General features: G+C 42.4%; 2 protein-coding genes across 2 annotated transcripts; both read right to left on the reverse strand.

Annotated features, from left to right (window-relative positions):
• Positions 1-249: 249 nt before the first annotated feature.
• On the reverse strand, positions 250-3696 carry commd2 (COMM domain containing 2). Its single transcript, XM_023844186.2, has 5 exons — positions 3489-3696; positions 2958-3035; positions 2755-2837; positions 2367-2540; positions 250-1837 (listed from the first exon to the last, which is right to left on the reverse strand). The coding sequence occupies exons 1-5, from the start codon at positions 3553-3555 to the stop codon at positions 1640-1642; spliced, it is 600 nt and encodes a 199-aa protein (XP_023699954.1). The 5' UTR covers positions 3556-3696; the 3' UTR covers positions 250-1639.
• A 584-nt stretch (positions 3697-4280) lies between these two features.
• On the reverse strand, positions 4281-10611 carry LOC111860458 (protein ANKUB1). Its single transcript, XM_023844199.2, has 6 exons — positions 10271-10611; positions 9489-9632; positions 8011-8224; positions 7590-7704; positions 5658-6569; positions 4281-5006 (listed from the first exon to the last, which is right to left on the reverse strand). Exons 1-6 carry the CDS (start codon positions 10376-10378, stop codon positions 4925-4927), a joined length of 1575 nt encoding a protein of 524 aa, XP_023699967.2. The 5' UTR covers positions 10379-10611; the 3' UTR covers positions 4281-4924.
• Between the last annotated feature and the right edge of the window lie 2610 nt (positions 10612-13221).

Consider the following 13221-nt stretch of genomic DNA (forward strand, 5'->3'; position numbering starts at 1 on the left):
TCCCCCAACGTGCTTAAACATGAGGGAGGATTTTGTATAAAGGTCCGAGGTTTAAAACTTACCCTCAGACTGGTATTCAGAATTAGCCGCTCGCATAAATAACCTAATAGGGCAAAGGAAACCCTGCATTACATATAAAGCAAGATGGTTTTTCTATATATTCTCCAAAGGTATGAAATTTCAGCTCTGTGATATATTTTTCTAAGGACAGCTGGCTGGGAAAGTAAAAGCTAAAATGATCTATACTGGTAAGGTGATTACAATTATGTTTATTCAAAATTTGTCAGATTATAACAAGTAGCAAAAAACTCATCAGAATTACAAGATGCTCTGAACACCACTGACTTCATACAGACCATACAAAGCAAACTTACAAACATATGGTGCTCACAGTAAGTCTTGGGACGCTTGCTCAGTTCAGTAAAAATATTTCAAATTTATTGGTTTTGTAACAAAAAATCATTATGTTACTCATTTATTTACAAAATATATATATCACATTCGAAACCAGTAGTTTTAAGTGAAACATTCAAGTAGTAATACATTGAAACCCAAATTAAAGTTCTAAAAGAGCTGTTCCGAGTTAAAAAGTTCATTGACAAGCATCACTGGCTGCTTTTCAATTAGCAATACCTTCAGAATGACATACGACACCAAACATTAGTTAAGCATTGCTTTGTGAGCCATTTGGGAGCAGATGACTACAGTTGCAGTTAATAGCAAAATGGCAAGAATGGAACTGAATGATTCAGTCAAGAGATTAAGACACTTAAGAAAATGTCTTTTGGAAAGAGATGTGCAGATATGTTAAACATTGCTTGTCAATGGACTTATGACACTAATAAATTTGCTATGTGTTTTCAGAATTAAGCATCCCAAGACTTTCTGTGAGCACTGTATCAAACAGTCTCCAATATAATGGTGTTGAAGACAGTAGCATGTTATATTAATGTGAGCTTTTGTTGAGAATGTACTAACTTTAAAGAGAGGGTGGCTCAGCGGGTCACACTGTTGCCTCATACCTTCAGAAACGGGGGCTTCAAATCCCACCTCTGCTCTGTATGTGTGGAGTTGCACGTTCTCCCCGTGTCACGAGGTATTCCTCCCAAAGTCCTAAGACACGACTTAGGCCACTGACTCCCAACCCAGTCCTTAAGGACCCCCAGACAGCCCATGTTTTTGCTCCTACTAGGAGCTGGGAGGGAGCAAAAACGTGGACTGTCTGGGGGATTGGGGAACAGAATCAGGCTAACTGGCACCTATAGATCCTGGATGTAGCTCAGCCTTGTGCCATCTGGAACAGGTTCTAGCCCCCCCCGACCTTAGAATTTCTACAAGTTCAATGAATCGATCTGATATAGTAAACAAAATATCACACAAACAGGGCGAGGTTCAAATGTCTTAATGTACAAGTTCTTCAAAGTGCACACATACTGTTGGTGTTGATTTTAAGTAATTAAACTGATGTCATTGGGAGCACTGATACTCAGTCTGCCCTGTACTATGTGAAATATTTACAGCCTCACATTACATTTTACAGGCCACAATAGCTAGAGGTAATAGCGCCCCCTCCTGTCCCTGATACAGGGTGTGGTAGCTTTGTCCGGTCTCTGAGGCCCCCAGTGGCCCCTGGCAGGCACTATTTGATGTTGCGCAGGATCCTGCGACAGTGGTTTGTCTTCACTTCGGCCAGCGCCCGCTCCAGCTCCTGGATGAGGTGCAGCAGAGTGGCTGGGTCAGTCTGCAGCAGGTGGGTACGCCTGGTCCCATTGTCGTCCAGCTGCAGCTTCAGGTTCAACACGGGCTTCACTTGCTGCCGCAGTGCCCTGCTGGCCAGCTGAGGGGGGGGACACATGGCGGTAATCAGCCTCCCTGAACCGGCTAGACCCACAATAATTGGAGATGCACTTAAAGAGGTTACAAGTGTTGCTCACATGCCAAAAAACTAGAAATGGTCACGGATTAATTTCATGTGCATAAGAACCAGGTAGTACATATTAGTGATGGCCAAATTAACTACTTGCTGTGTTTTCTGACCCCACTAGATGGTGCTCTTTGTTCAAAAAAAGGGCTCAACGCAAACCAAGAGCGCCATCTAGTGGAATCAAAAAACATGGCAAATGGTTCATGAAGCTTCATTTAGCCATCACTAAAACACAGACTAAGCTCAAGCAGTGTACTGAAATTTATTGGGATCAGGTACTACTGGATCACAATATGGCTCTAACAGGCCCTGTAAACCTGTCTATGGTCAGCCTTCTATAAAGCACTTAATGACAGAATCCTGCTATGGAGATGTACAGGCAAAACCGCTCTATAAGGGTATGAAGTTTATAGAAATCGAAAGTGGAATGTAATGTGTGTACCTGCGCATCCAGCCTCCACTCCAGGTTATGGTAGTGGGGCATGGAAGGGGCCAGCTCGCTCAGGATGAGGCGGATTTCCTTCCTGTTTTCTAGGTACAGCTGCAGGAGCAGTTTGTTCAGCTCTTCCGAGAATCCCAGTACCAGAACAGAGTCCTGGAAATCCACCTCAGAGATCTGAGGCACACAAACACCGTGGTCAGTACAGCTGTACCAGCTCTCACAGAATAATAATCCTTTCCTTTAACACACTTTCTGCCTCGCTAAATAGCGAAGCGCATGGTCACCATTTTCGCATCAGGAACAAAGGACATAGTATACAGGCAAACATACATAACTGTATATAGCTATGTTACTAAGCACACCTCAGACGGCCCACGGATGTTCTTACCATGAGTTTAGAGCTTTCTGAAAGAAGGTACATAAGCCCCTCCACTCCATGCTGCACGATTTCAGCAGTCACATTTAACTTTCCTGTAAGAGCGAGACATGTTTGCACAGGCATAAATATAGGTTTACAAGAGAGGGTTTGCATGACAAGAATATGGTACATGAATAATTTAATACATATTAAGGAGGCACTGGATGACTTACTTGCTGCCCCTTCGTAAATTTTAGGATTTGATCCTTTCCTCAGAAATTCCACGGCGATTCGTCCAAACTCCCCAACAACTGCAGGCACAAGGAGAATTAAATTTGCCTTTTACAGGGAAGCTCACTTTGGTCAGCTGGCTGGCGTGAGATTTTCAATTCGAGACAAGTCTGCACACAAATTTACACGTAACAGTTTTATTACCATGTAAATATGCTGTAGGTTTGCAAACTACCCAACGCTTTTGATGTAACTAATTTTAGGTTTATACTGGAATAATGTAAGTTTGCCGTAAGAATTCTTGCGTGGGGGTGAGAGTCTGAAAGCGTGTCAGCCCTGCTTTAACATGATCCCAAACCGAGAGCTGGTTAACTTACAACTGTAATAAACGACGTGTCAAGATACAAAACTAGTTAGCGAATCTCTCAACTACAAAAATGACTTTGCTTGACAACGCAATAATGGCAAGTAAAGCTACTCTATTTCCCAGGCATCAAGCCACAAGTTAGATTCTTCCAAGTTAGTTACTTCACCTGCAGAGTCCACTTCTGGTAGGAACCCTAAATGTTCCTTATGCTCGTCGCTTAATACTAACAACATTTTATTTGATTTCTTATAACTGCAGAACCTAAACGCAAGCAAACTATATCAGATTAGCTAGCTATCTTAATCAATCCGGCCACTTGTCACATGACCGTGCCGTTTCCTAAAGCTTCCGGCTGGAGCAGAATGCCGGACACTGTGGTTCCGCTTTTTTCGAACCACGAAGTTTCTAAAAGACTTAACATTTTGAAAGATTACACTTCTCCAGTATCATCATCAGGGTTGCTAACTCTTGCTCTCAACTGGTCAGCTGGATGGAATGTGATTTTTATTTCGAGATAAATCTTCACACATGCGCACGCATTTGCATGTATGTAACAGTTTTATTACCCTGTAGTTTGTAGGGTTTGCAAACTTCCCCAATGCTTTTGATGTAGCTAATTTTAGATTTAAAATGGTATAACGATTTGTTGTAAGACTTCTTGCGTGACTGTCACGCCAGATGCGTGAGAGTTTGCAGCTCTGCTTCATGAAGGTGTAAATAAGGCCAGTATACTGGGCTGTGAAGCATTTAAGACGTAAACGACGACTTCATATAGCATGTCACCACCTAAATAACCTCTGTGACATTCATCTTAGTAATTGCTTGGAAATCAGACAAATTTTACACTTTGTATCTTTTAATGTCATTCACAACAATGTATAAAATTATTGTGTGGCACAGACATTAGGTATCAAAAAGTACTTCGTTACAAAAGAGAACAAACACTGAGTTACAGATTTTGTTATGAAGTTTATTTTTCACAATATATAATACTTTTAGGAACCTTTCCTGCAAATGTACTAACTTAACATTGTACTACATTTGGTTTGTGATGTTCTATGCTAATAATGTCAGCAGAACCCTGTTATCAAAACTTTACATTGTAAGCCCCAACCTATTCTTATAATTCATTTTCATCTTTAAGGGAGTAAGAATTGTATAATATCCGGTGGTTTGGTGTCTCAGTGGTGAAAGAGTTTCCAGATACATCCAGGGGTTGGGGGGAGTTGCTAGACATTCTGGGCCCCCTGACAAAATGTCACCTTGGGCCCCCCACCCCCTTGCATTATAGAATTTTACATAATCCATGCCCCTCCCACACCCCTGCCTCCAGGTACTCTGACTTTCTCCCAAAGTACAAAGATCACATGTACTGTCATAATTGATTAATGATGAAAAGCATGGGATCAGTACATAACTAACACTTAGTTACTGGTTAATTAATGCATTAAGTAAGCGTGTTCTGCTACATTATGTTCCCTTTAGTAAAGTGTTACCGATAATAATGGAGGAGTAAGTTATGTTTGCCGGGTCCAATTTGTCAGTTTCACTGTAGCATGACAGTGGAGGGTATTGGACCGGTCAGTCTTTACCCATGAGCCTTTACAATGTGTTTCCAGCAGTTCTTTTGGCCAGTATCCGGGCGATAGCTAGCTGCTGCAGCCAGGACCTCTCTGTGAAGGAACTGCAAAAAGGACAAGACCAGCCGATTAGCTGACACAGTACTAATGTACTGTACCACAAATGGCTGCATAGAAGTATGAAAGGGTGACCAACTGCAAAATGGCCCTATTATTAACAGACAGAGGAACTACAATGGACAGGAGCCGTTTCATTTCAATAGCTTACATGTCAGAAGTTCTGGATCTTATTTGCATATGCTAATATACATGGTCAGTGCATTTCAAGTGGGTAATTAGCTTGGTATAGACAGAACAACTTTAAGGGCCCTTCCACTGCACCAGGTACCATACTTTCACTACAAAATATTTGTAAATTTCCCTTTTCCACTGATGCCTGGTGAGGTACCAGTACCAAAAGTACCAACCAGCTGGGGTTCTTTTTCAGTACGTTGGTGCTTTGGACTCCAAATGTGTTTATTGTCGATCAGTTTTGCAAATAATGTTGTTGGTATTAATATAGCACATCACCAGCCCTAAATACTATCTTTCAAATTCAGTAGCCTGCAAAATATCCTGCTTCACGTTGTGATGATGTCATTTTGGTACCAGTTTTTGCGGCAATGGAAAACCAGCACAAGAAGTGCCACACTTTTGTGGAGTTCGGTAAAAGTGCAGTACCTGGTGCAGTGGAAAAGAGCCATAAGAGGGCTCACCTTGCTACAGACAGACAGTGGATGGCATTCTCCCTGAGTGTCCGATTTCTTTGTTGTGAGAAGGAGTATGTGGAGGAAGTGAGGCTAAGGGAGGTGCTAGGCAAAGTGCAATTTGATTGACGTTGTGGGGGAGTGTCACAGGAAATAGGAACTTTAGTTGCCCAAGTCTTCCTTTCCTGATCCCCACTTCCATCCAAATTGTTGTTATTCCCCCTGCTACCCCTGTTGGGTCTGCTACTATTTGCCATCTCAGGAAGCAGCTGAGGCAGCCGCACTGGTGCATCCTGGGAATCCAGGCCAGCAGGGTGATCAGAGGGTGCAGCTAGATCTTTGCTTGTGGCCAGATCTGGGAGAGCAGGGTCTCTAATGGCACCTTCCTTAAACACCTTGTTTCTGGCCTTGGAAGTCATCATCGGCTTGGTGAAACCATCGACACAGACAGTGCTTCCAACCGTGGTTCTAAACGACGCTCCGAACGCCAGGCCCTGGGAGGAGGAGGCCTTCTTCTGGGCTTTTTGGGCCCAGTGCTTTATCTGGACATAAATCCACATGGGGAAGGTGAAACCCTGGAAACAAGCGACTGACCACAGCTTGGAGACGAGGTGGCAGACACAGTCCTTGTGCCGCTGTCGGATGGCTATCTGCAGTGGGGTTCGGCCATCCGGATCCAGACAGTCCAGGCTAAGAATGTTACTACTGATGAAGACTTTGAGGATGAGCAGCTGGCCGGCTTCGGCGGCGGCGTGGACGGGGCACTTGTTGATTTCTGGGTGGTCTGCCTCCCAGCACCACTCACGGTATGGGTGAGCCCCCACTGGCTCGTTTGCCCGCACCCCTCTTCTCAGCAGCCAGACCGCCAGATCCAAGTGTCCAAAAAAAGCAGCCATGGATAGAGCCACTCGCTGCTGGAACCTGTGACAGAGTAGACTTGTTTTCACCTCTATAGCCACTCCCCTGGGTTATTATTCTGGGGTTTAACGAGATCTTGTGTCGCGAGATCTCGCGATATTACAACATGAGCTTTCTCGTCGCAGTGAAAAGCGGTCTCGCGATGGCGCTGCAAATCATTTGAAGTAAGCGTGTCGGCGTCTGACGAAATTACCATAGCAGATGTCCCAGACACTTTTAAATCTTTTGTGTGGCAGCATTTTGGGCACCCGGCGGAAAATATAAACGGCGAAAGGGTGACAGACAAAACATAAACCATCTGTAAGCATAGTTGATAGTAGGAAAATAATGCCCTACACAGCGGCTAATGCTACTACTATGCAAAGGCATTTGCAGCACCATAATAGCTCTTTACTTAAATCCACTGCACCGGTGAAGAAAACATTAAGAAAATGTTTTATGTTTGTTATTTATATTGTTTTATTTATATTCTATTTTATGTTCAATTGAGTAGTCAAATACGAGAGAAGCCTGTCATTTAAATTTGTGGTGAAATATTTTATGGTGCTAGATATTTGTTCTGTTCTTTACTGCATATGATGAGGGTGATTATTTAAAACATTTCACCATACATCTGCATTATTTAGCATTTTTTGTCTTTCAAATTAATCAAATAAAAGGCTGCTTTCCAGTAATATATTTGCTCTTTGAAGTTTTCCTTAAAATCTTGTTAAAATATCATCTCGTTCTCGTGAACCCAATATCGTGTCTAGTCTCGTCTTGTAGGCTGAATATATCGTTACACCCCTAGTTCTTATTGGTTGTGTTCGGACAGCGCCCTAACCCTATAGCCACTCCCCCATGTTCTGATTGGTTGTGTTCAGACAGCATCATCATAAAGCTGATATTTCATTTGCAGGCCATTCGATGGTGAGCCTCGACTCATACTGTGTACGTTCATACAGATTTTAAGCTCAATTAGGTGAGGAGAATGTGGGTCTGACCTGCGCTGTGTGAAATGCTTAAGCTGATTGTATCTGAAACCTTAAAATGGGCGGGTCCTCAGAAAGGTGGTGCTGGACTGTGTGCTTGTCGCCAAGGCGGCAGCCTTTCAGGAGCTCCACCCACCCGTCCCAGACGTCAAGGTGAAGAGTGGCTCCTGGAACAATGGATTATAATCATCACCACTGGGCCATTTAGGCGTTCTGCTTTCTATAATCCATTAAGAATGTATGGCTTGTCATATTGGGTATAATGGGTTATTTGTCCACTGTAATGTTAGGCATCATAATATCTGAGCTAGCCAAAAATTTGGACTGCTACCAGACAGTAATGTTAAGATTAATATTAATATAAGGAAGCATGTTTAACCTTTCTAGAACACTCCGTCAAAGTACTGCTTTGTGTTTCTGACTTGAGCCAGGCACATGAAACAGATCATACCCATATCTTTTGTAGTTGTTACCCATTTTAATGTAGCTGTTTAGCGTGTTGCAGTTATAGAGCTCCAGGCCTGCCTGAGTGGTCAGCCTGAAGGTGCTGACTGGGAGGCCACTGCGAAGAGACACCAGGGATTTCAGCCTGGAGACGGAGGTGCCCAGGTGGAGGATGTCTCCCATCAGGGGTAAGGTCTCCTTCGTCACAGAGCAGAAGACATAGAGGATCGGACGGCTCTCCTCCTGGAACACGTGGAGATGCCGCCTGTTAGTGAAGCCCTGCTTCACTGTTACTCACTGTTTACAAACTGAGCTCATTCAAAATGACCTTAACCTGAGCTGCCCTTTTCCTTCTAAATGCACCATTCAGATTCACAGGGCTTGTGGGAATTTTACTTACACAAAAATGTTCTGAGAGCAGAACAAAAAATGATTGGTTCAGAGGGATCACCAATCAGATTGTAGAGGAGGTGGGTCCAAGACATCTGATCGGTTGGTTCGGCCTCCCCTAGTTGCTTGGACCCTCCTGTACAATCTCTGCCATGGATCCATATGTGTGGAGTTTGCATGTTCTCCCCGTATCACCGTGGGGTTTCCTCTGGGGACTCCGGTTTCCCCCCCACAGTCGAAAAACATGCTGAGGTTAACTGGAGTTGCCAAATTGCCCATAGGTGTGAATGGTGTGTGCGTGCGTCCTGTGATGGGTTAGCGCCCCATCCTGGGTTGTTCCCTGCCTTGCCCTCATAACCGCCGTGATAAGTGTCAGTACCAGATTTACTATGTCAGCTTTTATTAAAATGTCATGATTGTTTTTAAATGTCCATCTCATACAGTCATTGCAGTTTGCAATATACTGGATAAATCCACTGCGAGGTTTTGAATACAGAGAGACTCTGTGTGACAGAGAATGCATGTGAACATACCTTTGTTCACTGTAAGAATGGTATGTGTGAAAAAACAGAGCTTCACAGCACCCAGACCTGGAAGGACAGTTTGCTTTGTCTATCACCAGTGACAAGAAATGCAGTAAAATTTCTGCAGGGTAAAAGTGACTGTTTACATTACAAATCACATTCCAGTCTCAGCCCCTGGCCAATGATAACATACAGTTATCTTTATTTTAGTAACGTGGGATTCTAATGTTTAAACACACGTACTTAAAATAGAGAGTCTTAGCTGGGAACAAAACACATGTTGAGAATGTTTTTTTGGGGCAGTAATTAGAGGACCTTTCTGTCATACAAATATCTGGGTGTGCAGCTTACAGTGCAAAATTGTGCTATTGCCATTACAGCGGGCAACAATTTTAACAGTAGAGTTTGTCTAAAATTCCAAATGATATTTACAGTTTGTTGTTCATTAGATAAACATACCATGTGGTCCAATTAGCCGTATTAGGGGGAAAATAAACATTGATTATACTTCAAAATGTTTGAGTTTTTGGGGTTGTTTATTTTTGTAACAATGACAGGCAATGGTTCCCAGGTTGACTGTGATGGACCAGTACCTTCAAAAAACAGCTGATGGTGCTTCCAGGGGAGATGCCAACATCGGGCAGAGTCCAGCTGTCCTGCAGGGCGGCGCCGGCGAACCTCAGCTCCAGGAACCGCCATACCCGTCTGTCATTCAAGAGCTGCGCATGAAAATAGTCCTGAACAGGACAAGATTAACGCTTCAGAGTCATTCAGTACTGGCAGACTGACCACTGCTTGGACTCCGGTTAGGGGTGGGACATTCAGAAACGTTTTAAAACCAAACTGAAAACAAGCCACACTCAAAAACCATGATCAGCACAGCATTATAATATATGAAAATCAGTCATTTTATTTTTGAAAATCCCTAAAAAGTCAATTTCATTCTTCTTTATTATCTTGATTATTTCATGTTTTGGAAGACTTAATAACAATCTATTATACTCAAGTATTTATATATTATTTCATGAACAATTATTCATTTAATACTGAAATATGATGACTGAAATATAATTATACTATTAATACTATTTATGTAAAGTAATATTGCATTGACTACTATAAGCCCAAAGCCTTAGTAAGAAGAATGCTTTAATTAAATATGATCTATGATTGACTACTGAGTCAAAAGCTTTAGTCGGAAGAATGTTTAATTATGATCTATGATTACAAGCTAAAAACGTTGATTAAAATTTATTAAATGAATTTGAATCTAGGTATTGAGGTGAAAGTTAGGGGAAATGAGTTGCCGTTTCTGCTGTATTATGACAACAGTTTAAAAAATAACATCTCACAAAGTATTTCGAAGCTTCGTTACCTGGATTATGGCCTTTATGGTCCCAATTGTTTGGTCTTGGTTGATATCGAAAGGCTGACGGTATCCCTCAAAGGCGATGAAGATTCTCATGGCTGAACTGCTTTTCATTACCCCGGTTGCCCAGGTAAGAGGATCTACACTGGGTTTCCAAAAGAACACGTCATGGGGAGGACATGATGAGCATTGAGAAGACAGGAGGTTGGTGTGGTTTCGGGAAGCCTGGGGACAGAGGAACCTCACAGAGAATGAGGAATGGAAGACAGACTTTCCTGGAAACAAATGCAGTGGGGAGCATTTGCTTATGCCTCTGGAAAAGCATGTTAGCTTCGTCTGTCTTCACAATGGTGCCTGGGCTGACTCTGACGCCCTGAGGCGTGTTGAGACTTGTTTGTAAGAATTGCATTAGCATGTAATGAATAGAAGGTTTTGAGAACCACAAGAAAGTTTTTTTTTTAATTTACCAGAACACATTTTCTTTTTTTGATCCAGGAACTAACTGTCTTGGAATGTTATTTCAAAATGGTTTCCTCATCAACATATAGATATTATGAGCCAGGTTATAAAATGAGACTTATTTTATAACTCTGAGCAATTAACATTACTATTGTGCATGAGAAATCATATGCATGATTTATTGCTACATTAATTTAGCAATTTCAAGGACTCAAGGATTTTTATTTGTCACATGAAAGGTATACAGTCAGACAAAAACCTGCAGTGAAGGGTAATCAAATAATAACAAATAATATAAATAAAGGAAAAATAGAATATCAATAAAAGAATAAAACAGGAAAAATATCAGTATAATACATATGTAATAAATAAGGAAAAGAAAGTTGTATTGGAAGTGAAAAGAAAAGAAAAAATGAGAAATGTGCAGCATGGATCAAATAAAGTGCCTGGTGGGAGTATTAAATTATAACTGTCCTAGGGGTATTTAGGGGTACTTAGGGGTATTTAGGGGTACTTAGGGGTATTTAGTAATCTGATGGCTTGAGGGTAGCCGTTCTTTCTGAGCCTCTCAGCAGAAGAGCTTTCCACACCTCAGCCGGGTGAATTTATAGATACTCTGCCATTACTTTTCTAAATGACAACCTGAGAAATAAGGATTTTATGAGAAAGCAAATTATTTATTGGAATATTACAGTAGTCCAAGGGAAATTTTGGGGCCCAAAATGCAGTGCTATTTTGTATATAATCCAAGAGATCCAAGACTCAGTAAAATAAAATAATACAATTATTAAGAACAACTTTTAAAGGTATATTGGCTATAAACAGTTTTTACACATAGCATATTCTACTGTTGTTTGCTTTTCCATTTTGTTGGGCTGTTTTTAATTGCTGTTTACACTTCTAGTCACTTAAACTGCGACAAAAATATCCTAACAATGGTAATTATGGTGGTCGGGTCAGTGTGTGGTCGAGTCAGTGTGTAGTCGGGTCAGTGTGTGGTCGGGTCAGTGTGTAGTCGGGTCAGTGTGTGGTCGGGTCAGTGTGTAGTCGGGTCAGTGTGGGGTCTGGTCGGGTCAGTGTGTAGTCGGGTCAGTGTGTAGCCTTTCCCCCTCCAGAGTTTGCCTGCTCTTTCTGTGCTGTGTTGGTTTCCAAAGACATTCAGCTTGGTGAGCTACTGCGTGACAATGTGCATATGTTGCCCTGTGATAGTCTGACACCTCATCTATTGCTGTCCTCTGCCTTGTTCCCTATGCCAGTGTTACCCAAACTGGTCCCCTTGGGACCCTTAGATGGGTCAAATTAATGGGATTCTGGGGGCCCCCGAGGACCGGATTGCGAAACGCTGCACTATGCTACCTGGGATAAGCTCCAGTGCCTTTGTGACCGTATACTGGATGAGTGGTTTGAAGTCAAGTCATGTCAAGTCATGTCAAGTCAAAGTCTTTATTGTCAATTCTGCCATATGTACAGGACACACAGAGGATTGGAATTATGTTACTGTCAGACCCCGCGGTGGGTGCACTAACAATGATGAGCAAGACAGACACGCAAGACATAGAAGTATTCAGGCATATACATGTATGCGAAAAGAAATTTAACTAAATACTTTGTACAAAAAGAAAAGTAAGGCACCGCAAGTATGGTGGGTTCTCATTGCAAATGTAGACAGCAGCCGTTTTTAGTTTTACAGTCTGTGTCGTAGGTAAGTAAACAAAGTAAAATGAGTAAAGTGGCTGGTGTTGTTTATGGCTGGGTGGGGTTACAGTCCAGACATAATGGGAGCAGTGGGGATGGGGGGAGAGAGGGGAAAGTGTTCAGCATCTTGACAGCTTGGTGGATGAAACTATTCCTCAGTCTGGTAAAGAAGGCGTGGAGGCTCCAGTACCTTCTCCCAGATGACAGGAGACTCAAGAGGCTGTAAGAGGGGTGGGGGGTGTTGTAGATGTCCAGGAGAGAGGGGACTGGGTCTCCAGTGATCTTTCCTGCTACGTTCACTATGTGCCACAGGGTTTTTCAATCGTTGGCAGTGCATCTTCCAAACCACCCAGTGATGCAGTTTGTCAGGATACTTTCTGTGGTGCTGTGATAGAAGGAAGCCATGATCGGTACCGGGGCACTAGCGATCTTTGATTTGCGGATGAAGTGGAGGCGTTGGGTTGTCTTTGCCAGTGGTGCAGTGCTCTTTGACCAGTAGAGGTCTTCTGTGACGTGCATCCCCCAAGAATTTGGTGCTGCTCACCCATTCCATGGTAGTACCATTTATGGTCAGCGGAGGGCATTTTGTGTACGATCTCCTGAAGTCAATGACTCCTTGTGGATAAACTGAGTAATGATTGTAAATTCTTAAAATTAATGAAGTTTCAAAAAGTTAAGATTAGTTTGCATTGTGCAAATATTGTGCTATTATCATGATTATCATGATTAATCAGACTTTCTCAGCAACTGAATGTCATTGGTTCACACTCTCAATACTACTGTACATAAGATAAGAGAAATTT

Source organism: Paramormyrops kingsleyae, chromosome 15, assembly GCF_048594095.1.
Source record: "Paramormyrops kingsleyae isolate MSU_618 chromosome 15, PKINGS_0.4, whole genome shotgun sequence".
NCBI lineage: Eukaryota > Metazoa > Chordata > Actinopteri > Osteoglossiformes > Mormyridae > Paramormyrops > Paramormyrops kingsleyae.

Excerpts from the sequence above, each read along its gene's own strand:
- commd2 (XM_023844186.2), bottom strand. The coding sequence starts at position 3,555 with ATGTTGTTAGTATTAAGCGACGAGCATAAGGAACATTTAGGGTTCCTA. Across the intron at positions 3,036-3,488 it reads ACCAGAAGTGGACTCTGCAG|TTGTTGGGGAGTTTGGACGA; the intron begins GTGAAGTAACTA and ends TTGTGCCTGCAG. Across the intron at positions 2,838-2,957 it reads AATTTACGAAGGGGCAGCAA|GAAAGTTAAATGTGACTGCT; the intron begins GTAAGTCATCCA and ends TCGCTCTTACAG.
- LOC111860458 (XM_023844199.2), bottom strand. The coding sequence starts at position 10,378 with ATGAAAAGCAGTTCAGCCATGAGAATCTTCATCGCCTTTGAGGGATAC. Across the intron at positions 6,570-7,589 it reads GAGGACCCGCCCATTTTAAG|GTTCCAGCAGCGAGTGGCTC; the intron begins GTTTCAGATACA and ends ACTCTGTCACAG. Across the intron at positions 5,007-5,657 it reads CACTGTCTGTCTGTAGCAAG|TTCCTTCACAGAGAGGTCCT; the intron begins GTGAGCCCTCTT and ends TCCTTTTTGCAG.